At 38.8% G+C, this 24,231-nt stretch overlaps 1 protein-coding gene across 7 annotated transcripts in view; it reads left to right on the top strand.

The window, feature by feature from the left end:
- The window catches only part of LOC149321939 (A-type potassium channel modulatory protein KCNIP1), a 799,364-nt gene extending 777,620 nt beyond the window's left edge, over nucleotides 1-21,744 (top strand). For 5 of the 7 annotated variants that reach the window (XM_089531786.1, XM_089531768.1, XM_089531759.1 and 2 more), the window contains 6 exons: nucleotides 3,540-3,609; nucleotides 4,274-4,344; nucleotides 4,926-5,033; nucleotides 7,500-7,604; nucleotides 7,821-7,883; nucleotides 15,652-21,744. In XM_089531786.1, coding sequence (XP_089387912.1) covers nucleotides 3,540-3,609; nucleotides 4,274-4,344; nucleotides 4,926-5,033; nucleotides 7,500-7,604; nucleotides 7,821-7,883; nucleotides 15,652-15,804 — 570 coding nt within the window. In that variant the 3' untranslated portion in view covers nucleotides 15,805-21,744. Of the gene's footprint in view, nucleotides 1-3,539; nucleotides 3,610-4,273; nucleotides 4,345-4,925; nucleotides 5,034-7,499; nucleotides 7,605-7,820; nucleotides 7,884-14,340 lie in introns of all 7 variants that reach the window. The other 2 variants (XM_089531777.1, XM_089531750.1) reach the window with 1 other exon arrangement.
- The last annotated feature ends 2,487 nt before the right edge of the window (nucleotides 21,745-24,231 follow it).

Here is a 24,231-nt window from a genome sequence, read left to right as displayed (position 1 = left end):
TCTGGAGAGCCACAGTCACTCATCCTTGCTTTACAAAATGTGGTAGGTAAGCATTTAGTAGAAAAACTTATTTTATTTATTCATTACAGTGACTGATCATTATGGACTCTCCCATTGCATAGAAATGTAATAAGAAGCTGTATATCAGCTCACACTAACTTCCCTTTCTCCAGATATTCCACACACCCCAAAGCTGGAGATTTGACTCCTCAAGAATGCTAGCTTACTCCAGATATGTTGAATACCTATTTGTAATCATTCTGTCTCCTCTGCTTTGCCAATTCATAAGGCTTCATCCAGATCATAAGAGCTTCCAGACACATTGATTCAGAACCACAGTAGACTACAACAAATGAAAAAAGAGATAACAATGGCCCGATAATAGGGCTCGGGACCGCGCACCAACTGCACATTCCTGAGCCCTACTATGTGCCGGCACTGCCCACATGGAGGGTGTAGGGATGACGTATAGGAGTCTGAGTGCCCATACATCTCAGCAAGGAAGGGGCATTGTAAGGACTGCCACTAAAAAGGAGCCACTCTAGTCGGCTCCATTTTTGCTGTACAGAATTTGGTTGCTGCGGTAATGCTGCACAGCAAAAAGGGGCAACGTTTAAATGCCAGTCTGTACCACCCCATTATATGTCATGGGCTTATTGCTGGTGATGCTCTTCAAATCCTAGACAAGCTTTCCCAACAGTTTCATGTGCATGTTAAATAACTTGAGGGACAGACTGAGACTTTGAGGAACGCTGTACACTGGCCAGGGAGTTGGACAAGAGTCTCCAAACTTCATCATCTGAAACCAAGCTTTGGGGATGATAAGCAATGATATTTCCCAACCCCATTCCTGCCAGGAAGTCCAATAGAACATCACAGTCAATGGTATGAAATATTGTTCCAGTTCTGTTGTGCTATTCATGCCAATGTGCCAATTTCCCCTCCTCTGCCCCCCCCCCCCAGCACAAGTTGTAAAAGTAAACTAAAAGGGAAAATACAGGAGGCCTGCAATGTTACACAGAGCTTCTCTAAACCATAAGAGTAGCAATTCAAAAAACCTTAAAGCATAAGAGTAGCAGGCATGGGGGTGGACAGGATGGATTTACAGGAGAAAATAGCCTCAGTTCACTGACATATGATAAATGCAAGATATCAGTCAGTACTTGATATTTCACTTTGGGAGGAGCCAGAAATGAAAATGAAGGTGCAGGGTATTTTTCCATAAATAGTTTTATGAACTATTAAAGTAGGGAGTGATAGAATAGTAATTGAGCCCCTTTTTGTCTCTGGTGTACAAATTTCTGGTAATACATATTAATGAGCATCATTAATTAGACAGAATATTAATCAAAGTTCTTCACAGACTAGTTTAAAGTTGTCATAGCTATGCTGCCTCTAGTAGAAATTAAACTAAAGGGCATACCTGCTTGATTTCACAAGAATTAAGCTTTGCAAGTCAACTATATTAAGTTGTTCTCTACTGCTAATGAGGTCTCTTGAGCATTCTTGGCTCTTATGAAACTAAACTGTGATCATTTAGGTGCACATGAATTGAAACAAGCAGATGAATCTGAAAGAAGTCCGACTACCAAAAGCTGGATCTAGATGATCAATTGCTATATTTCAGAGTTCTTTGCTCAAAATCTTGCCAGAGAGCTCAATGAGGTATCCAAAATGGAAAATAATGCAGGGAGAATATAAAGACTTACATACTGTATTACCTGCTCAGGAATACTGACATCATCATGGTGAGTCAATGTGATAAGCCCAAAAGTGACATTATGGTGACTACTTAGCACATTGCCATAAAAAAGAAAAACAATATTCTATGGGCAAAGGGTTTGCATAAAATGTGTCTATACTATTTTATAAGTAAAAGACACACATAGAGAATATATACAAGAACTGAAATAAAGATGCAATATATCTCACCATAGTGAAAAAGACTGACCAGATAAACTGTAAACTCCATCAAGATAATATCAGTACAGTATTTCTCTTCCAAAATGTCTTGCCTATATTTTTAAAAAATCACCACCACTTTGGCTGGAGCCTCAGTTGTGATACTTCACATAGAGTGTTCCTGTTCTAGGCATTCAAAAGAAAGATGCATGGGGCATTTAAACAACCAAACTACCATCTCACCACCACCCCAAATATACAGTACATTTTACATAATTTTGCTGGACTGATTTGTTTCCTTTTACTTTCCAACATAGGTATTCTCTTGTCTCTTTTCAGAAGAACATTTGTTTCTTTTTATCCTAGTTAAGTGTGTCCTTATGTCTCCAAGTAAAATCAGTAGGACTTAATAGCTAGCACTCAGCTTTGCTGGGATTGGACTCATTGTTGGCTTATTCAAAAACCTCCTCCTCCTTCACACTTCAGTGCTTACCATTGTTATTTGTTAGCAGGTGGTGTCTGCATACGAGGGATTACTTCATTTCTCATTGATTTGTTTCATTCTCTTCTCACTAAGCATTTTCTGCTCTAAAGTTATTAGAGTAGAAAAATAAAATGCTGGTCTCAAATTTCTGCTATATGAGTCTGCATTTCCAAATGTACTATTAACTGTGACTGAAAGGTAAGTCTTATGTGTACAATACAGCTCATTTCCCTGGATATAAGAACCTTGTCATCGGGTGCCTAAAGAACAGCCTTGCTAAATACGCTAAAGGCACCAGATGTGTTTGATCTTGGAAGCTAAGCAGGTTCGGCCTTGGTTAGTAAATGGATGGAAACCACCAACAAATATCCAGCTGTTGGTGGGGTTTTGTGCCTTCACATTATTTCTGACTTATGGTGAGTCTAACGTGAACCTATCATGGGGTTTTCATGGCAAGACTTGTTCAGAGGAGGTTTGCCATTGCCCTTCCCTGAGTCTGAGAATGTGTGACTTGTCCAAGGTCACCCAGTGGGTTTCATGGCTGAGCTGAGAATCAAACCTTGGGCTCCAGAGTCGCAGTCCAACACTCTAACCACTATGCAGACTTTATTTCAGAGGAAGAACTGGCAAAATCAAATTTGAGTATTCCTTGCCTAAGAAGACCCTATGAAATCCATGGGGATGCCATAAGTCAACAGGCAACTTGAAGGTGCTTGTACACACACACACACACACACACAGAGAGAGAGAGAGAGAGAGAGAACAGTAACACTAGTTTTTGGGCATCAGTTTTCCATTCTTGGTGCTGAAATAACCATCTTCCTGAAAGGGTGAGGGACAATTCCAAGGTGCTCAGAAATGCACTTGCAATATTTTTAAAGTTTTTTTAAAAAGTAAGTATTTTTAAAATAATAATAATAATAATACATAAAGCAAGACTCCATCCCTGGCAGCCTGTTTAAAAAGAGAATTGGAATTCTTTCAGCAGTAAAAAGTAATCACTTACTAACCTGACAAAAGTCTGATTGAAACCACAATCAGTCATTTCCTTGGGTTGATGAACCCTGTACAGTGGACAAAAGTATGATATAAGGTAGCACATGAGTACTGGCAGTATCGACTTAACTATTCCTTCTCTTTTTTGTCCCAACAGGAATGTCCTAGTGGAGCTGTTAATGAAGAAACATTCAAACAAATCTATGCACAGTTTTTTCCACATGGGGGTAAGTAGAAAATAGTTTTCCTCTGAGTTGTATTTCAGTTGTTTAAAGTCATAGATCAGACAGAACTGCAGATTATTCCTGTGTATTCTTATGTGGGGGGGGGAGTAGATTAAAATACTGCAAGCAAATAGTTTTCTCTCAGCACTCTTTCACTGTGACATGAGGGACAACTGCTAAAGTTAACTGATTTCCAGTTAGGGTGGTTGGAATGCCAGGCTAAAAGATTCCCCCTACACATTGAAGGATGATTAGTTACACCTAAATTGAGTTTATAGGCTTCTATTTCATATTATTTAAAATTGTATGGTTGTTTTTTATTTTTGGTACAGCTTTGGTAATGCAGAAAAACTGCCTAGGAAGCATTATTTATTTACGGTATTTATGAATCCTGTATGTATCTGACCACTGTGATGATCAAATTGCCAATTCTAACTAGGCTAACTTGTGGGATGCCAGATTAGCTAGAATTTACTAAGGATGGAATGAAACAGAGAGAAGAAAAAAGTGATATTGGAAGTAGCCTGGCTGTGAAGAGTGACAAACACCTATGAAAATTATTGTTCAGCCAAAAAGTATATCTAGAGTATATATTCAACTCAGCCATGAATGTATTTATTTAAATTATTTTAACAATGAGCCCTGTCACTGTGTTTCTGTTTTTCAGATGCTAGTATGTATGCCCATTATCTCTTTAATGCATTTGACACAGCACAGAATGGATCCGTAAAATTTGAGGTAGAAGAAGCTCTACACCCCTTCATTCCACTATCACCTAAAATGAATGCTCATTTCTGCTTCTGGACTCTTTGCTTTCCATTTCTTTGATCTAAACAAAAACTGAATTCATATATCCAAGATCTCATATTTCTCATGCTCATATCCCCTTGACCGTACTTCCCAGACAAGTCCCATAGAAATGAACAAAGAACGTTAATTGAGCTGCTTAGCAGGATATCAACCTAGGTTCTGTAACCTTTCATGTGCAAATCCATTCCCAACATGAAATCAGCTGACTCAAAATGTGACAAACTTGCAGCCTCCTTGTATAATGTCCAGTGGGACACAACATACCTTCTCAAAAATTGTGAATTTCACTACTTGTCCTAAGCATGTGTCTTTTATATGTTGACAGCCACTAACTTTGAAAAGGTTGCCCAAAAGTCAGACTTCTCAAGGACTGTGAATGATATTGATGTGTATTATTATAAGAAAGTAAATTTTATGATCCAGCATATTTTAACAATCTTCCATAGAGAGAAAATTCAAAGAAAGCTGTCTTTCTCAATTAAAATACTCTTGTATTCTCCTTTCAACAGGATTTTGTGACAGCACTATCCATCCTGTTGAGAGGAAGCGTTCATGAAAAGCTACGATGGACATTTAATCTGTATGACATAAATAAAGATGGCTATATAAATAAAGAGGTGAGATTGTTTAGAGGATTAACATCTATCCAGCTTTGGAAAGGGAAAGGAAGGGGAGTAGGAGGAAAAACAGTAGCTGGCTCATTTTCCAAAATGTAGTTCATGCATAGTATTACTGACTGGAAGAACCCCAGCCTAGTTCATTAGGTGTTCCCTATTAAATCTGTTGCCCACTGCAATCCCAAGGTGCTCATGCTTCTAGAAAAAAGGACATTAATGATGAATTGGCTTTTGATGTCTGCTGAATAATAAACAGGCAGGTACATTACCAAGAGCCTTTCTAAACAGGAAGAAAGTCTGTAGATTTATCTTAAGGCAAACAGTAGACTGGGGTGGAGAACCACAGGGAGGCCCAATGCTACCTTTTAGGTTGCTGAAATTCTTGAGGGCTGCAGCTTTGTTTTCTTAATTTGTTTTGTTATTGGGTTTGCTGCAGGGAGGTTTTTTATAATTTTTTATGTAGTATAGACAGAAACAACTTCATGCATATTCCATGTGGACTTGATTTTTATCACTTTTGAATGAGGCTGCAGGGGAGGAATAGATAGTTTGCATACTTGTGACACTATGGGAAAGCTGAGGATGCTGTTTTGCATCCTCGGCATTTACTTTCTAAAGAGACATAAAAAGTGTGTCTTGGGATCATACGAAGGGGACCTGTGGGCCTCCCTAAATGGCCCAAGGGACAAAAAACAGCATGAAAGTGCCCCCCACTACTTCTACAGGGTATGTTTTTTTGGGGGGATGGAATTTGGTCAACCCTGAATGCCTAAAAATCACCCTTAGCACCACACTTCCACCACCCATGACCTATACCCCAAAATGACAAAAGAATCTGGGCTTGTTCATGCTTTTGGAAGTCTGCAAGGGATAAAAACCCAGCTATCCCCAAAACAAACATACCAACAACAACAAAGCAAAACAACCTGAAATGGACTTTCAGTCACTTCAAGATTCAATTTTTTTTAGTTTTTGTTTTGTTTTGTTTTGTTTTGTTTTTTAATGCAACATTTCTGTGCCTGGTTTGCCAGTCCTGAAGGTGAATGTTGGCTTCCAGGACCAAGAGGATTTTCTTGCTCATAATACAGACTAAAGTTAGGAGGAACAGAAGACGACTGTGGTATCTGGAACACACTGACAATATTCCAAAAAACAGGAAGCAATGTGATTGCTGGATTTGTCTTGCCGAAGACAAGGGTTTGAAAGAACAAAATGTCTTAGATCTTGTCAATCAGTTTCCTTGGAAAAAGATGAATACAAGGAATAAGTTCACAACATATTTATGGCCATGGTAATAACGAGTCTCATAGATAATTTTACAGCGCATGGAACACCATATGCCAACTTGGCCATTTTATTCTTTAACAACTTTGCCGATTTTCATGGCAACAACCTCATTCAATATGTTCAACAAATTACATGAACTAATTATCTCTTTTGAGCCACAAGCTGTACCAGACAATGTTTGCCAAAAAAAGTGTGCTTTTATTTGAAATAGAACAGTCTAAGGTTCATATGTCCTGCTATGAACATAAAAAAGTCAGATACCTCTACTGCATTTGATCACTGTGTAAAGTACAGCACAATCCTACAGTGTCTGCCCAGACATAAAACCCATTATGTTCAGTGTTGACAGCTAGGTAAGTGGATATAACATTGTATCTTGAAACATCAGCCATCTGTGTCAGAATTGAAATAGCTATGCTGTTTTTCTTACATAAATTCCATCGAATCAGAACCGTATGTTGGAATGCAAGTATGTGTTCTTGTGTAATATATGTACTATTATTTTAATATTGCATGCAAAATTCAATATTTAATATATTATGTAGCTCTCTGTACAAAATGGTATGAAAATTTGAAATGATTACAATTCATTTCACTAGCTCAACTGGGCTCAAAGTGGTAGACAAGCCAGTGGCCATTAGCCAAAGAAAATTCAGTAGATTGTCAGTAAATAATTGGTGAAGAAATTTCTCCATTAGCCTCCTGAAGAAATAAAGAGTCACATGGCACCTTACCAACAAATTATTGAAGCATAAGCATTTGTGGAATTGAAACATCTAATGAAGAAAACTTTAGAGTGCCTGGTGGATTAGGCCATAATACATTTGTTAGTCTTTAAGGTACCACAAGATTCTTTCATGGGGTTTGGCAAAGCAAGCACTTGGCACACAGTTACCAAGGCATTAGAGAGTCAAAGAGCTCCATCAAAATACATTACACATTTCTTTATATATGTGATACATAGCATTGGAAAGCAGTTAATTAGAGGGATGTTCTATTGAGTTAGCTACCTTTCACATAAAACTCCACAAACAGAAACTTATGTGCCCATGGAATTAGGCCTGTCAACTTTTTATTCGACTGTCTTTTTAACCTAAAACAGCAATTTATGCAAAAATACACAGTTGAAACTTTTCCCTATTTCATGTTTCCCTTGTGTCTTTATAATTACAATTCTAGGAAATGATGGATATAGTAAAAGCAATTTATGACATGATGGGCAAATATACTTATCCAGTGCTGAAAGAAGATGCTCCAAGGCAGCATGTAGAAGTATTTTTCCAGGTATTTTTTTCTGTTTTTTTCATGTACTTGTACCCTGATGTTTAACCTCATAATGCCTACACATTTACAATCATTTTATATCTGGGCAGTAGAATCTACAGTATATAAACTTGCAAAACTGTACTGTAAATGTTGAATGGCTATAGTTTAACATTCTGCTGCATTTTACAAATGCATGAGTTTTATGGCCTCACTGTATGTCTCTGTGTTTTACAGAAAATGGATAAAAATAAAGATGGTGTCGTAACTTTGGATGAATTTATTGAGTCATGTCAGGAGGTAAGAACAGAAAGCCAGTTAAGAGAGATTGTCTCATGCCAGAAAAACTTAGCTTGTACTTCATTCACATCCTGAGACTCCTGGGACAAAAGTTTCAGTTTTAGTTTGACACTGTGGCTCACCTTCCCCATAAATATTAAGATTATTTGCACTGGGTGACCTTGAGTAAGTCACCTTGTCTCAGGCTCAGGGGAAGGCAGCAGGAAACCTCCTCTGAACAAATCTTGCCACAAAAACTCCATGAAGATAGAGTCATCTTAAGGTTGCCATAAACTGGAAGTGACTAAAAGGCACACAACAAGTAAAACAATAAGAAACATGAAAACAGAAGTAGCAAGTGGCATACAATGGTATAGCAGAGCATTGAAGTAAATAATTATAACTGTAATGTGACAAATTATGTTTTAGTTACTTTTATCATTGCAGGGTATGTGTGGCTCACTATCTAGGTATTTTTTCTACCAAAGGGTGGTTTTCTGATTGATGTTTTTAAAGGTAATTTGAATTAGTGTCTTAAAAGTAACTTGGATTTAGTTACTTTTGAAAAACATGGAAGGATATGTTGCTTACCTGTAACCAGTTCTTTGAGTGATCATCTGTGAAATCACATAAATGGCTTATCTGAATCTACACAGTGAATCATTTGGAACCTTCTAGAGCTATTACACAAGTATTTTAACTGATGTCTATTAATTGATGTTGTTTATTTATTCATTGTTGTTGTTCCCCACCTCGATCCATGGGGAGAGGCAGGTAAGAAATAATAATAATAATAATAATAATAATAAGCATTAGCATTTTGGTGGTACTCCCTCCCAATCTCAGAGCAACCTACTAGCTCATTTCCCACTCAAGCCCTTGTTTTCATGGATGCCAAAGCAGCAGCCAAAGATCTAAGGAATAGCAGGACATGATGAGGGGAGGATAGGTGGGGCTGTGTGATTTTAATTGTTTCTAAAATCATTAAAGAAGGCCCTGTTCCAGGAGATGGCTGAAGAACTACAGTTCCACATAAGCAACCCATCCTCCTCCTCCATACTTTCTCTGAAACACACAATACTAATCATAGGTGGAGGGGTGTCATGCCACACAGGAGAAAAGCACAGCCCTCCCAAATGCACCCCCCCACACACCTGTGACCTCAGGTCCAGAGGACAGTGAGATACAAAAGTAAGCAGTCTAGACATCTCTGCAGAAGTCATACAAGAGAATCCCACTCAGGAATGTAGTCAAAGGTGCAATCACTCCAGCTGAATGGCTTCTCATTTGGGCAGGAGGCAGCTTTCCAACTAGCTCATATGCCAGACAGATAGTTGCTGCAGACCACTTATAGAGACACTGTGTAGACACAGGCCGTTCCTTCTGCATAGACAAATGATAGAAAAATAACTCTGAAGGGCCTGTGCAATAAACTTATGAGATTGTCATACTTTGGACACATGACAAGAAGACACGATTCAGTGTAAAAAAACAATAGTGTTAGGAAAGGTGGAGGGAAGTGGAAAGAGATGAAGGCTGCATGCTAGATGGATGGACTCTATTGAAGAAGGTCATGGGTATGGGTTTACAGGAACTAGGAAGAACAATGGAGGATAGGAGGTCTTGGAGATATCTCATCCTTGCCATGGGTTGAGATTGACTTGAGGGCAGTTAACAACAACAACAAAATGGTACCAATAATCTTCCCCTCAATATGGAGAGACCAACAACCTCTTCTGTTTTTGCCATCTGAATTGAGAAGGTAATTGTGGAGAAACACAGGCAGAATAAAACATTTAGGGCAGCCAACAGGAATCAGGCTGAAAAAATGTGGGGGCTGCTCTCATGAGCGAGTATAAAAGGAGTGTGTCAAAGCCTGCTGAGACAAGAGGTTGTTTTTAGAACCATCAGGATGTACAGTTAGGATTAAGCGGTTCAATCTGGATGGGATTCAGACTCCCAGACCAGGAGAAGAAATTTAGAATGGACAGGAGAAGTCCAGTGTTAGAGTGTATGTTAGTATCCTGCAGGATTTACAGCTAGGAAGGCTGGGAAATATTAGAAACCACCTGAGGAGCAGATTTATAAAAAGGGAGCTAAAGTAAGCAAGCTAAACTGTATTTATTGTTAGTGTAACAAATAACCTGAGGAATTAACAGCTAAGGAAGCTGGGTATAGATTATGTACAGGAAAAAAATGTACATAGAGTCAAGTGAGAGAAAGTAGTAAATTTGTAATAACTGAACCAAGACAGGAAAGAAATGTACATAGTCAAGTGAAAGAAAGTAGTAAATTTATAACAACTGAAGTAATTTGAACACTGTAACATAAGTTTGAGAACCACTAGGAAAGATACAGTGTTTAAAAAAAAGTATAAATTTCAAATATCAAACCTCGATTTTCCAATTTTTATAAGGGACACCATTTTGCTATGTCATTATATTTAATGGGACTTGAGCATCCACGGATTTTGTTATCCATGGGGGATCTTGGAACCAAACCCCAGCGTATAACAAGGGTCCACTGTAATACGTTCTGAATGTAAATGAAATTATTTTCTTTGTATTCAACAAAGAGTTGCCTGAAGTGGTTTTAGATAACATCAAACATGCCACCAAGTATATTAAAAAGCCACTTCAGTCAGTGGGTGGATAACCTCCACATAAGCATTGATGGCAGTGGTAAAGATTGCTGTCACATAATAATTGGCACCAAGCAGTGGGATCCAAAAGACCCATTGTGTTGGCATCAGAGAGAGAGAGATAGGGTGAGGTGGCATCTCCACAATAATACCGACTATTTGTGCTCAGTATGGAGAGATCAACCTGTTGTGACTTCTCTTTATGGAGCAATAGGATGGTACCAATGATTGGTCCTTGGAATTGAGGGGCAAATCACTTCTTGTGTGGTAACGATGCCCTTCAGTATGGTAGGACAGACGTGTTGCATTTCCACTGTATGGAATGAGAGGATGGTCCCAATGTTAGGTCTTCAGTATATAGGGGCAAACCACATACAGTCAGCCCTTGGTATCCACAAGGGATCCATTCTGGACCCCCCACACACACACTAGAGATATCAAAATTCACAGATACGCAAGTTCCATTGTCTCCAGTGCTATCGTTTGCACACAGCCATGCCACAATTAGGGACAACAGAACTTCAATGATGGCACGTGCATATGGCCATGCCACCATTAGGAACAGTCCTCATTGTCCCCAGTGGTGGCATGTGCACATGGCTGCACTGCCATTAAGGACAATGGGACTTAATGATGATGCAGCTACATGCACACACTGCTACAGTATAGAGGAGATTGTCCCAAATGGCATCGTGTTCACATGCATGCACCACCATTGGGGACAATGCAGGCTTGCAGTCCACGGATACTTGAATTCATGGATGGCAGGCCTGTAGATATGAAGGGCCAACTGTATCTAGTTTCCTTCATATGGAGTGAGACAATGCCCCCAATTATCAGTGGTATGAACTGACTGAACATGTCTCCACATGTAGCAAGAGAAAGGTAATGATGATCGGCCCTCAGTATGGAGGGACCAGCCACTTCTGTTTCCTCCATAGTGGAAGTGAGGAGATGGTACCAATGAATGGCCCCCAGTATGAAAGGAACAAGTTGGAACAAGTTTGAACAAGAAGATGATACAAAAAATTGTCCCTTAGTATGGAAGGTCTGACCATCTGATTCTTCTGTATGGAGTAAGGAGATGGTATCAATTAAAGACCCTTATTATGGAATAATTGATCTCATATGTTAATAAATAATAAATAAACTTTTTTATTTATATCCTGCTTTTTGTCTGGACAATCAAAGCAGTGAACAAGTTAAAATGAAAACAGTACATAACCAATATTCCCCAACCTTTAAAAAGGAATTAGAATTAAAATACCTAAAAACATTAAAACATAGATATTTAAAACAGTTGGCTAAAACAGTAGGCAGAGCCAAACACATATGGAGATGACAGTGGCCGAGTTCTTCATTCCAGAAAGGCCTGCCAGAAGAGATCCATCTTAACAGCTTTCTTGAAACTATCTAAGTTGGTGATTTGACAGATCTCGTCCAGCAGGCCATTCCATAGACTGGGAGCTGTTGCGGAAAAAGTCCTCTGGGAGGTTGCAGTTAGCCTGGTCTTAAAAGGCTGCAATAAATTCCTCCCAGAGGACCTAAGGGTATGGGGTGGATTGTTTGGGGAAAGGTGATTCCTTAAATAAGTTGGGCCCAAGCCATGTAGGGCTTTAAAGGTAATAACCAACACCTTGTACTGTGCCCGGTAACCAATGGACAGCCAGTGGAGTGACTTTAGAATAAATTTTATATGGTCACTCCTAGTTGCTCCAGTAACCAACCTGGCTACTATATTCTGTACCAATTGAAATTTCCAGGCTAGGTACAAGGGTAGCCCCATGTACAGCGCATTGCAAAAATCGAGTCTTGAGGTTACCAGAGCATGTACTACAGTTGCAAGGTCTCCTGGTTCCAGGAAAGGGCCTGGCTGGCATATCAGGCACTTTTCCTCCAGTAGGACTGTCAGTAGAGACTGTGGCCATTGGCATGCTGGCCTGGTTTCTAGCTGATGTTTCTTTTGAAGTAGGTTCCATGTAAGACTGCCTGAGGGCCAATCAGTTCAATCAGTCAATGCAGTAACAACCAAAGAAGATTAGAGTGAGGCGAGGAATGATAATCCATCAGATTGGATAGGTTTTGCTCATTGTTAACCTTGCCTCTGTATTACAACTGGCCTATGCCAAGTACAAAAGTCATGCCCAGTGGTTATTTATTCTCTGGTATTTTGCCCAAACATTTGGTGAACTTTTTAAAGTACCTAAAGTGCTATAAGCATCAACGAAGAAATAACCAGATGCAAGACAGAACAAATCAAACACAGAAATCAAAGTCTGTCAGGAAAAATAAGCTTTGAAGTGTTGCTCTGAAGTTTTGCTGAGACTGCCGCTACAGCAGACAGAAAGAAACTGAGGGCTTAGGTGAGAAGTCAGCTGGTAGGTCACTTGGAGACTGGGTGGAGCTGTATGTAATAGCTCTAGAAGGTTCCAAGTGATGCACTGAGCAGGTGCAAATAACCCATTTGTGTGATTCACAGTGACCACGAAGAAGAATCAAAGTTAAATTTAGCAACATACTAACAATAATGATAGCTATCTACTTGTGCCTTATCTGGGCAATTTTTTAAAAAGTAGCTATCCAATTGTTGTGCTGCAGATAGGGTTGGATTTTGCAGAGGTAAGGGGGTGTACATGCACCCAATGAAGTGCATAATGATGATAGAATATCTGCAATGAGGATGAAAGGAATGTATGCATCAGAAACAGCCTTAGGCCACCAACCCAAAGGCACATACAAGGGAGCAAGCCCCATAGGATGCAACCAGACCTTCTCAGTAAACGGAAATAGGGTTGTGTGCCTATGAAGATTGCATTTCTTCTGTGTAAATTTATCAGTTTTATATATGCAGTCACTGAAAGTTGTGTAAATAATGTTATATAGTACCTGCCATCTGTCTATTTAATCTGAGACTTTGCTTTCAGGACTGTGGTATACTATAAACAATTTAGGCTGCAGGGCAGACACAAAAGTCAGCAACTGAATTCAAATGATCATGTAGGTGGGAGACTTCAACAGTGCAGAAGGAATCAATTAGGAATTAGTACTCTTATTTTCTTCCTATTATGAAGTGTCTTTTCTGATGCGAAATGCTTCTCTTTTAATGAATGTATTGATATCTGCTCTGCCATATTATTTCAAATAGAAAAGTAATCTAAAATGACATTAACCTCATTCCCCCATAATTTTGAATAATAATATTCAGCATATATAGTAAAAGGAAATTAGTTTATCTGTAAGCTGATTGTAAGCATAGAAATTTAGAGCTGGTCTCCAGTTAAATCATACATTGGCAGTCTAAAGGTAAGTGATTGTATTAAAACCAGGCATTTCTCCTTGTCACTGGAAAGCAAGGCAGGAGAAAAACCCTTGCCATTTCTGTGCTGACTGCTAAATCTTCCCCTTGTCAATTTGGGCCCAAATGGGAAAGAATGCCTTTGGTGCTTTGTCACACATTTTTTTAATTCAACTCACCTCCTGTTCTAGTTGTTGTTGTTTAATATCTCTACTGGCCCAGCCCCACTCCTCTCATGAAAATTCTCCCTATACACTCATTGCAGAGCATTTTTTTTTAAATTAAATGTTGGGGTACTGGGAAAGGCCTGGGAAGATCAAAACTGCATTGGGGACTACAAGTAGTTTATAAACTGTACTTTCACCACCCCTATCATATATGGTCTGCATACAGGTCAGTTTCTGTGAACTGGGACAATAGCTCCCTTTCAGCAATATATATGGATCTTAAAAAGCTGCAACCATCTTAAATACTACAGAATTGGCAGAACTGTTCATGTAAGCAACATCAATATGCACAGTGTATTTTCTTGTTGTTTCCAGGATGACAATATCATGAGATCCTTACAGCTTTTTGAAAATGTCATGTAACAGCAGCTGAGGAGTACCACCGGAAATCAGAGACTTTATATGTAATGGGACCCTGAAGAAAATGAGTCAAAAAAAATTTCCCCACTACCCTTTTTGATGAAAGCTTTTTACTACTTGGATATACTCTGTGTGCAAGGATTTTGTATGCCATCACAAACTGGGCTGTGTCTCTGAATGCAACAAACTCGATATTGCCTCCCTCTAGAGACACCAGCTAGAATTTGTTTCATTTGGAAGCATGCTAATAAGAGAGACCTGCTGTTTAAAAAGTTAATGAATTATTGAAGTTTAAATGATTAAAACAATATTCAGTGTTCTGTTTGCTAATCACAAAACTGCTGCTGCTTTTGCTCTAGCAAGCTGGATTGCATATGGTAGCACAGCATCAGTAGCTTGCTTAACCATCTATTGTGAGCAGAAACTCTATGTTTCTCACAGGACAAAACATTGTACTAATATGTTGTTTTGAAAGCAATGTATGAGAAGAGATCATGCTTGTTCTTCAAGGTGAAAGAAATTTAACACAATAAATGGAGGGTGGGATTACTGTAGGTCCTGTCTGGATGATCTGCTTATTGTGCAACAGTTACAGAGTTGTGATTCATTTGTTGCACAAGATTCAGACCATTTTGCTTAAAAAATGTTTCATGTTCAATGATAGTGCATTTTACCAGCACTTAAACTAAATTGTTGCAGGAAGTATAAAGTTCTTTTCTCCACTAGCAAAGATGTCAGGTTTTTGTTTCATATCATGATGTTGGCTAATATCCATTACATCAGTAATAATGAGTAATATAATTCCATCCTAACCACCTACCTATATCATTTTGTAACCTAACCTTCCATTGTATATGAGTGACTACTCCTTTACTGCAGGGATAGAAAACCTGTTGTCTTCCAAATGGTGTTGGACCACAAATCCAATTATGTCTGAACATTGAGTACACAAATGACACAAACTGGGACTTATGGAAATCCAACAACATTTGAAAGGGTACAGTCCCTAACCCTGTCTACTTCTTTGAAAGTGATCCCCACTAGTGGAAGTTGATAATGTAGTCACCCAGGACTTTGATGGCTTTGACTTGCTCATCAAGGTAGTGTGTTTCCAAGAAATCAGACAGACAAATCCACTATCCTGCAAGTTATGAAGGCAGTAGGCTGGGGCATGCTTGGAACCAGATATCCAGATGCTTGTAACTCATTACTTATTAATCTTTCATTTGCAAGCATGCACATTTTTTTTCTGTAATCGACTCTCAGAATCCATACAAGACACAAGAACATAGAAAGCTACCGTATACTGTGTTAGCCATTTGGACTTGTAACATGATATTGGTGATGCTGGCTGAGAATACATCCCAGGATTCCAGGCATTTTTCTTTCTTTGACCTATTTGGTAATGCCCAGGATTGATCCAAGAACCTTCTCCATATAAAGAAAATGTTCTACCACTGAACTGCAACTCTTCTCCAAGATAAATGATTCAGATAAAAGCAGGGTATACTTAAGCAGGAAAGATCTGTGATATATTATACTGAACGTGTTTCAATCTTGTTCCATTGTTTTCATTGGCCTGAAAGTTGTACATATAGTCAAGGCCCGGCCACTTACTTTGGTTTTAAATGGCTGGAATATTAGAAATCATAAGTTCTTCTTATCTGGTACCGCACCCCCAGCATATACAGCAGTGACATGTGGGGTCAATAGTAAGGATCTGGTATTGTTTTGTATCATAGCTGTTTGACATTGGCTGCTAGCAGCCCAGTTAATGTTGTTTTGAAAGAAAGGGCCTCACTGAAATGAACTGAGGTCATGTGCAAATGATTCAAAGAGTTCAAAAGCACAAAAGCATGCATGGTACTCTCCATGTAGTAAAACAAAATTATCAAAAGGTTGGACATTTAAGGTACTTTGGAAGTAAGATGTTTTTCAGTGTACAAAATAAATCAAACCCATGAAGTTGGAGTCCTGAGCAAACATTAAGCACACATTGATTTTGCTGGATTTTGGAGCTCCAGTTTGTAATACAGTGATAATGTTGAGGAGTCACAATAAAGAACAGCTGTAATCTCTGAACTAGGGGCAGTTTAAAGTATTTGAAGGATAGATTTTAATAGATTTAAAAATATCATTCATATTTCACAGTGGAGAGGGTGGTTTTTTTTTAATTGATACTTTTGCCTTTATCAGGAGCAAAATTTTCAGAATAGAAATTCTACATGTTATTTGCAGCAACTAGTGACACCAAACTTGGTCTATTTCAAAACATCTCTTGAAAGAAAATAATGAATGTTTTAAAATGTATTTTGATGCTGAATATTTCAAAGTAGCCATTGTATCCTTTGATACTGTATTTCCAAGTGTCCAAAATATCTATACATTATGGCCCCAATCCATCTAAAGTTAGCTATGATGTACAACACAATTTTAGGCATATTTTCTCAATAATAATTTCTGTTCGTTTCAAATGGAGTTTATTCCAAGAAACTGTGTTTAACTACAATTCTAAACTTGTTTTGAAGGAAATTATATTGAAATAAGTGGCCTTATTAAACTTGGTTGAGATTGGGCTGCTTAATGTAAGTCCTATAACTTTCAGTGGGAGCTGTAATCAGCTGGATTGAGGCCATAACCACTTGATTTGGAGAAAAGTTACTGCTTGTGCCTTCTGTGAGTTTAATGAGTTCCTTCCAGTATAGCTAGGATTATAGGTTTGAACTCTAGAACACAGCGATTTTTAGCTGGGACAAGAACAAGCTGTGTACCATCATGTACACCCCCAGCTGTTAGTATGGAAGAAATAGAAGAATATTCAGATTCAAAGGGATACAAGAACTGATTCTTAATTTGAGTTCACATTTTAGAAAAAGGATTAGTGCCAAGACCTTGAAAGCCCATTGAAAGATTCCACATGTCCTGGTTTGCAAAGTGGTCTAAAAACCATATTGCCTAAATAGGTGAAAAACTTTGGACAGAATAAATAAGGAAGAGCAGGAACAAATGGCTTGGTTTACACTGTGCCCTTTGTGACCATCAGATTTCCAGGAAGGTTCTGCATATATTTTTTACAAACAGATTACATGTTGTTGACAAGGAAAATATATTTTAAATATGACATCCATAGTTCTATATTTTATAAAGCACATTAATTATAAAGCCTAAACGTGTGTAGACATCTGTATAGTTGATGGTGAGTGTAACTGGATTTGTCATGTGATTCATAGGATAGTGATGTGTTCTTATAGGATACTGTTAGGTCTTGGGAGCACTGGTCTTGAAACTCTGTCCCCACTGACTCTCCAGTTCTTAATTGTCCCTTCTGTATCCTGGCATCAGCCACATTTATAAATCCCTGTGCCCACCAAGATCTTGTGTTGCAAAATCTATCACCTTCATCCTTGTAAAAGTTCTGTGGGTACAGAAGTTTGCAGCATCTCTACTTGATGGGAAACCATGCATACTACTAGTAACTACAGATCAAGGGCTGGCTGTGTTTCTCAAATTATCCTCAAAGTCAGCAGCATGTAAAGAAAGAGTTAAATTCCCCCTTTACACCTGCTGCAATCCCTGTATTTGTCAATGTCCTAGACACCTCTTCTAATGCTGTTTGCATTTAAATAAACTCATCCGATCTAGTTTGGCCCTGAGGTTCACTTCTAAACCTACTGTAATTACAGAGCAGCCCAAATCACTGCTATTTCCTTAAGGTTCTGTAGACTAAAACACTAATCCAACAGTGGCATTTAGAGGAATAAAACAAAGCTCTTCAGTTTCCATCTGAACCATCCAGTCAATGACACAGGAGAGGAAGGAGGTGTAGGAGTCAGAAGATCCCACATGCTCCCTGCCTCTCTGCAGCTTCTGTTATTAGCACAGCCATTTTGGTAGCTAAAACACTGAGGAGATTATCGAATGGAGAAATACTCCTGACATAGATACGGGATTGAAATTCAAAATCGGGTGTTATCGCATGCACTGCCGGCCAGACGAGTGCAACCTGGATGCAGCCCAGATCCCAGCCATGTTTACCTGGCAGAATATCAAACACTGCAAGCTCCAGTTTTTGAAAAGCCATTTCTGACTCAATAGTATGGGAACAGACAATGATTGGATATTTTAATGATTCGTAGCAGTATTGCTGACCATTTTATTGTTTGTATTTTTAGATAACATTGTATTTGCATTTTGTAGTGTTGAATTTTTTGCTGTAATCTTGCCTCGATCCGCAGGGAGAGGCAGGAAATATAAATAATTTTTTTTATTATTATTATTATTATTATTATTATTATTATTTGCACAGCTGGGTCCAGGATCCATCTGGGTTGTACATGCCAGGCCGCCAGCGCATGTGATAACACCCGGTTTTGAGTTTTCAATCCCACATTTATATTGGGAGTATTTCTCCATATGATAATCTCCTAAATCTTTGGGAAGAAATTCCCTCTGGATCTGACCTTCTCCTGCCATAAAACTTCAGCCCTACCCAGACTAGATGCCAGGTACTCCTTCAGTGAGGGCTCCTCCATATTTTGAGATGCATTGCCCTTCAGATTAAGCTGAAATATGTTGGAGGATAAAACCAGAAAATCCTCTCTAGTGTGTATTTCAACCCTTGTTTTTTGTGTGCCTACACAGCTTTCAGTTTAAGCATCTAATGAAGTAGGCTGAGGTTTGTGTTTGTGTAAAGGCATACTAAGCCCCTTAGTGTCTAAATGTATCCTGCCCCCCAAAAATAAGACATACCCAGGGAAATTAATATGGACATTCTTTTCAAATCTTTGGCAAATGATTTATTTGTTTGTTTTAAAAAAAACTATTTAGTGCAGGGATTGGGAGCTGTGGTCCAGAGATGTTGTTGGATTGTAATTCTCATCATTGGCTATATTTGCTCTGGGAACAGCTATGTATCTATTTCCAGAACTACTTCCAGAACATAAGGACTGCACATAGGGTGCAATTACTCCATAAACAGAGCTTCATGACTTCCTCCTCAGCAAACATGAAGCTTCAGGAGGCAGCTGGCACTGCTATGAAATGGGGAAAGGGAAAAGCAACTGAGCAGGATTGCCTCTCATGCCCCTGCAGTTACTTGAAGAGAGAGGCAGAAAACCAATGACTTCACACATCATATCTTGTCTAGCAAAGTGCAGTGGAGATAAGAGTTGTCCCTGCTGCCTGGTCACTCTTCTCCCCTTTCCTATAATAGTGACACCCCAATGGGTTTAGCAACTGCCAAGGGGGCTGGTATGAACAGTGCCCAAGAGAAAAGAGAATGGCCCTTGCACCTGTTCAAAGCAGAATGTACACACCCATGAAATGTGCATATGTGACTAACAAAATTCTGGGCAAGACATGGATTTTTTTTAATGGTTTGCAGCTCATGCTGTAAATGCAGATTGGTATGTGGTGAGCAAATGTGATAACAAGTTGGAAGATTATTGAAAGCACTAGTAGCCAGGCTACAGGTCATTTATTCTTCCTTTCCCACTATGACTAGCCATCCTGCTGGTCATCGACTGTGTGCCAGACCACATCCTTTACCTTATTATTTCTTTTAGCAATTCTACCATGCCAAAAAGTAAAATCCCACCTCTCCTCCCATCCCCATATTTTGTCAGTCAAGATGACTTACTTAGTTGGATTAGCCTGTTCAATAAGTTCTACCCCATGGTAGCCCATAACTCCAAATTCTACAGGTCAAAAAGTCCTGTCAGGGCCAGGTCTACTTGCCACCAATAGCACAATTATTCTGCTCCTGTTATTATTGAGATCAGTGGTAAAACTCAGTGACTCCAGCATAACCTTGTGAGATAAGACTGATGATTCAAACAGACATAGTATTTCACATCTGCAATGAAGGCTATTAGTGACCGTGGTACTCATGACACAATTTTACATTTTTGTTCTCCTTTTGCAAAAAAATGTATACTGTAAAAAGAGACTGAAGCCATTGTCCCTTTATTATTATATCTCATTATAAACTCTAACTGTGATGATGCCAGGGTCCTTAATAATTCAGTTTTGTCTGTTTGTTTGTTTCATCTGAACCCCATTATTGTTAATGAAGGTCTCACCCATGGACTGAATTTATGAATACAGCATGCAGCCTGACTAATACGTAAAGATGACAGAGCCATGTTATCATTCATAGTAGTGCCATTTAGTAGTGGAGAATGAGATCACTTGTGACAATGACCATGACCATGATCCGGCCAATGTTATGCAGATCATCAAAGTTGATTGTTTTAACTTGAAGGAACCCAAAAATGAGCTTAAAATAGCCATTACACACAGGCCAGAGTCCTATTACAGCATTATTCTAGTATAAATTCTGGGTTACACTGATGGTTGTACTATTTACATATCTCTGTAGGGAGCTATCCAGTACCATCTTATGCAAATAGTTTTCCTTCATCCCACAGTACAATGAACTGTCAGGACACAAGGCATAGCTCTGCCTCCTCCACCAAAAAGACAAAACCCTCAGAATGGCAATGTCCATTGCTGCCTGTTGACACTTCACTAGGATTCTGAACAGGATCGTAGCCTAATTGTTGAGTGTCTTTGAAGATACTGCTTAACTTTGTCTGGATCATGCCATTTTAGTTTTCTATAGCCATTCAGGAGCTCAGCTTGATCATTGCCCATAACTGCAATATTTATGGCAAAGACTTGATAATGATAAGAGAAAATCCTGTGATCAATTGATTTTGTATCATCTTGAATTTTACAAGCATTATGTAGAAAGTAGTTTGTGGGCTAGGGTTTTAAGTTTTAAAATGTAAGTGTTCTCCATTGTACAAATTGTTCAAAATTGTAATTGTTTCAGCAATGTCCAACATGTTTATCAAGAATTAATTTTAAGTTCTTACAGCTGTGTCAGAAGTAAAAAAAATGTTATTTATATGCAGTTTGTTAAAAATAGAAATGATAATAATGATGATGCAAAAAATAAATTAATGTGTCTGCTGCTTTTGATGTTAGTTTTTCCTTTTACTCATTGCAGTCCCATGAGTGACTGTGGGTAACACTGATTGTAGTAGTTTTAAAGGCGATATATTGCAATGTTCATTTGGAATGACAGATTAGTGGCATTGCAGAAATGTTGTCATGCTAAAGGAAAACATCCCCAATGTGTTGACATAAAATGTAATTCATAAGAGTGCAGTGGTGCAATAACTTTTTCCTTCCTCATGCAACAACCACCATAGCTTTTAAGGACATCAGAAAAATTCATAAAACGTAAAGCCATTCTATTGGGGCAGCAATGCATAGCTTCACTTCCACAGATATTATGATCAAACAGCAATTTTTAAAATATTTTGTTGAACATTTTCAAAGATTTTGGTTTTAATAATAAAATATGATATGTACATAAAATGATGTGTATGTCTATCTTATGGATGTTCTGAGTGAGTTGTGCTGAAGGGGGGAACCGTACAGGGGTCAAGACAGAGAAAATTCTTATGGACCATGGGGGTGGGGTTTGAGGACTAGTTGGGTGTTCACTGAGCAGGTTTGCCATTCAAGGTACATAAAGATGATTCAATACAAGATGAACCACAGGTGAATGACAGTGACTCAGTGTGGTGAAAAGCTTGCAAGGCCAGGTGAGCTGATATCGAAAGGAACTGTGTGATGAGAGAAAGAGAATGGAGAAAAAGATATTAGCAATACTAAAAATGGGACAACCAGATAAACTGCATCATCATTGGCTGTTTTTGTAGAAGATAACTAATATATATAATATACATGGAAGCTCCTCCTCAGATTTCCTGAGATCTCAAGCAGGCCTATATAGGCCACCATGCTGGATGATAGGCTGTTTTTGGCCGAACAAGTTAGGCTGGAACCTTTTTGTGGTGAGTATGAAAGGGGAAAAGGGATATTGGGCATGAGTTGAATTGGGAGGAGGGATTTCCTGGGGCTGTTGGATGGTTGGAAAATGGGCCAATGGGCTAGCATACAGTTTGGGCATCTGCAGGATCTTTCTCCTGAGGCGAACCATATTTCCTCATCTCACAGATTGGAATTTATGGTAAACTTTGCCAGATGCTTATCAGACACCTGCTACATATGGCCCTGTTGGAGCACATGTTGGTTTGAAAAGCATGGATCCTGCCACGTTTCATTATGCATTGTACAATTAATTATACAATTACACATTGTATTCATAGGTGAAATAGTATGTGACTGTACATGGCTATTATATGCAATATTCAAGTTGTGGCCATCCCACCTAACCCACGACATGATTCGGGTGTCTGGCCTCTGTCTGGGTGCAACAGAATATTACAACAAAAGAAGGCATTAGTAGGGAGAAGGGCTTATATAAAGATTCTGACAGGGACGTAGCCAAGGGAGGGTCTGTGGGGTCCGGATCCCCCCCCCCTTCCATTAGATACAATTAATTGTGCACGCCACTGGGCCGCCATGCCCAAGCCCCATTATAATGGTGGCACTTAGTCTGGACTCCCCAAATCCTGGCTACGTCCCTGTCTCAGAGAAGCAGAAGCGGAGAGAAGGGTACCAGGAAGTGGGACCTCATTCTGGAGAACTTAGCTAATAAGAAACAGCTTCCAGTACAGTTCCTTGGATCTTCTTCTGGGGGATAGAATAGCCTTCACCTTCTCTAGAAAGGGATGAACTGAGGTGGATGTCCATCTCAAATTTGTGTGCATTCCAGACAGAGATCAGGAAGAATATGTGCCATTAAAGAGAGTCTACTGCATTAGGGCAAGGCTTACAGATGTATTTAAAAGAGGCATGCTGACTTATTTGTCTCAGAACTTCTTCTGATGCGGCAAATGAGTTGAAAAATTGCAATATTTGTTGCTATAGTTTAATCTTTCTCTTTTATGTTTTATCTTTCAATCTGTTTTCTTTTTTTCTTTTTAATTCTTTATATGTATTTGTAGAATTTCAGTATATGTGAAAAATTTTAATAAAAATATTATTATTATTATTATTATTATTATTATTATTATTATTATTTTAAAAAAGCCCGAACAATGTTTCTGCTGCCCTAGACTATTTTCTGGTAATTCTTGGCAAGGGTTGCAAAGATTGTAGTTCTATTTTCTAGTGGGTATCTTTTTAATTCTGAAACAGATCAGAAGAAAAAGTGCCATCTCCCCCCTACCTCTCGCTCTCTGTCTGGATCACCTGGGAAGTTGCACCCCTTCTCACTTTGACCACAGCCATGATCCACAAGTTGGCACTCATGAGAAATCAGGAAATGCAGTGCCATTGCTGCTTAGTGCATGTAACTAGTCATTTTGAAATATGCAAAGTATCTCCACTGATGACCTGCTTAGATTATTTGTAGAATTATTCTGTGGCATATGGTTTTGTTACACAAGCATTTCAAGGAAGGCTTTACATTTTATCTGAAAAAGCAATGATTTGCTATGAGTGAAAATTGTATTTTGCTGTCTACATACCATTGTGGATGCCTTCTTGGAAAGTACTACAGTTGGCCCTCCACATTTGTGGCTTTAACCTTTGTGGATTTGATTATTCACAGATTTGATTAATGTATTCTCTCTAGGAGTCTTTAGGTCCTCACGCATGACTCTGTGATCAATATCTACAACATCACAGAGTCATGCTGGAGGACCTAGAGATTTGTAAAGAGAACACTTTTTGTTTTTGTTTTTTTATTTATATACCGCTATTCCAAAGATCATAGCGGTGAACAGCAAGTAAGCTAATTAGCAAGTAAGCTAATTTGCCCCCAACAATCTGGGTACTCATTTTAGCGACCTCGGAAGGATGCAAGCCTGAGTCAAGCTTGGGCCCTTTTGCTGGTCTTGAACTCGCAACCTTGTGGTTTCGAGT

Source organism: Sceloporus occidentalis, unplaced genomic scaffold (assembly GCF_023333645.1).
Source record: "Sceloporus occidentalis isolate IW3139 unplaced genomic scaffold, rSceOcc1.0.p SCAF_1, whole genome shotgun sequence".
Classification (NCBI taxonomy): domain Eukaryota; kingdom Metazoa; phylum Chordata; class Lepidosauria; order Squamata; family Phrynosomatidae; genus Sceloporus; species Sceloporus occidentalis.
The sequence above is the reverse complement of the archived record's forward strand: the minus strand, read 5'-3'. Positions and strand labels throughout refer to the sequence as shown.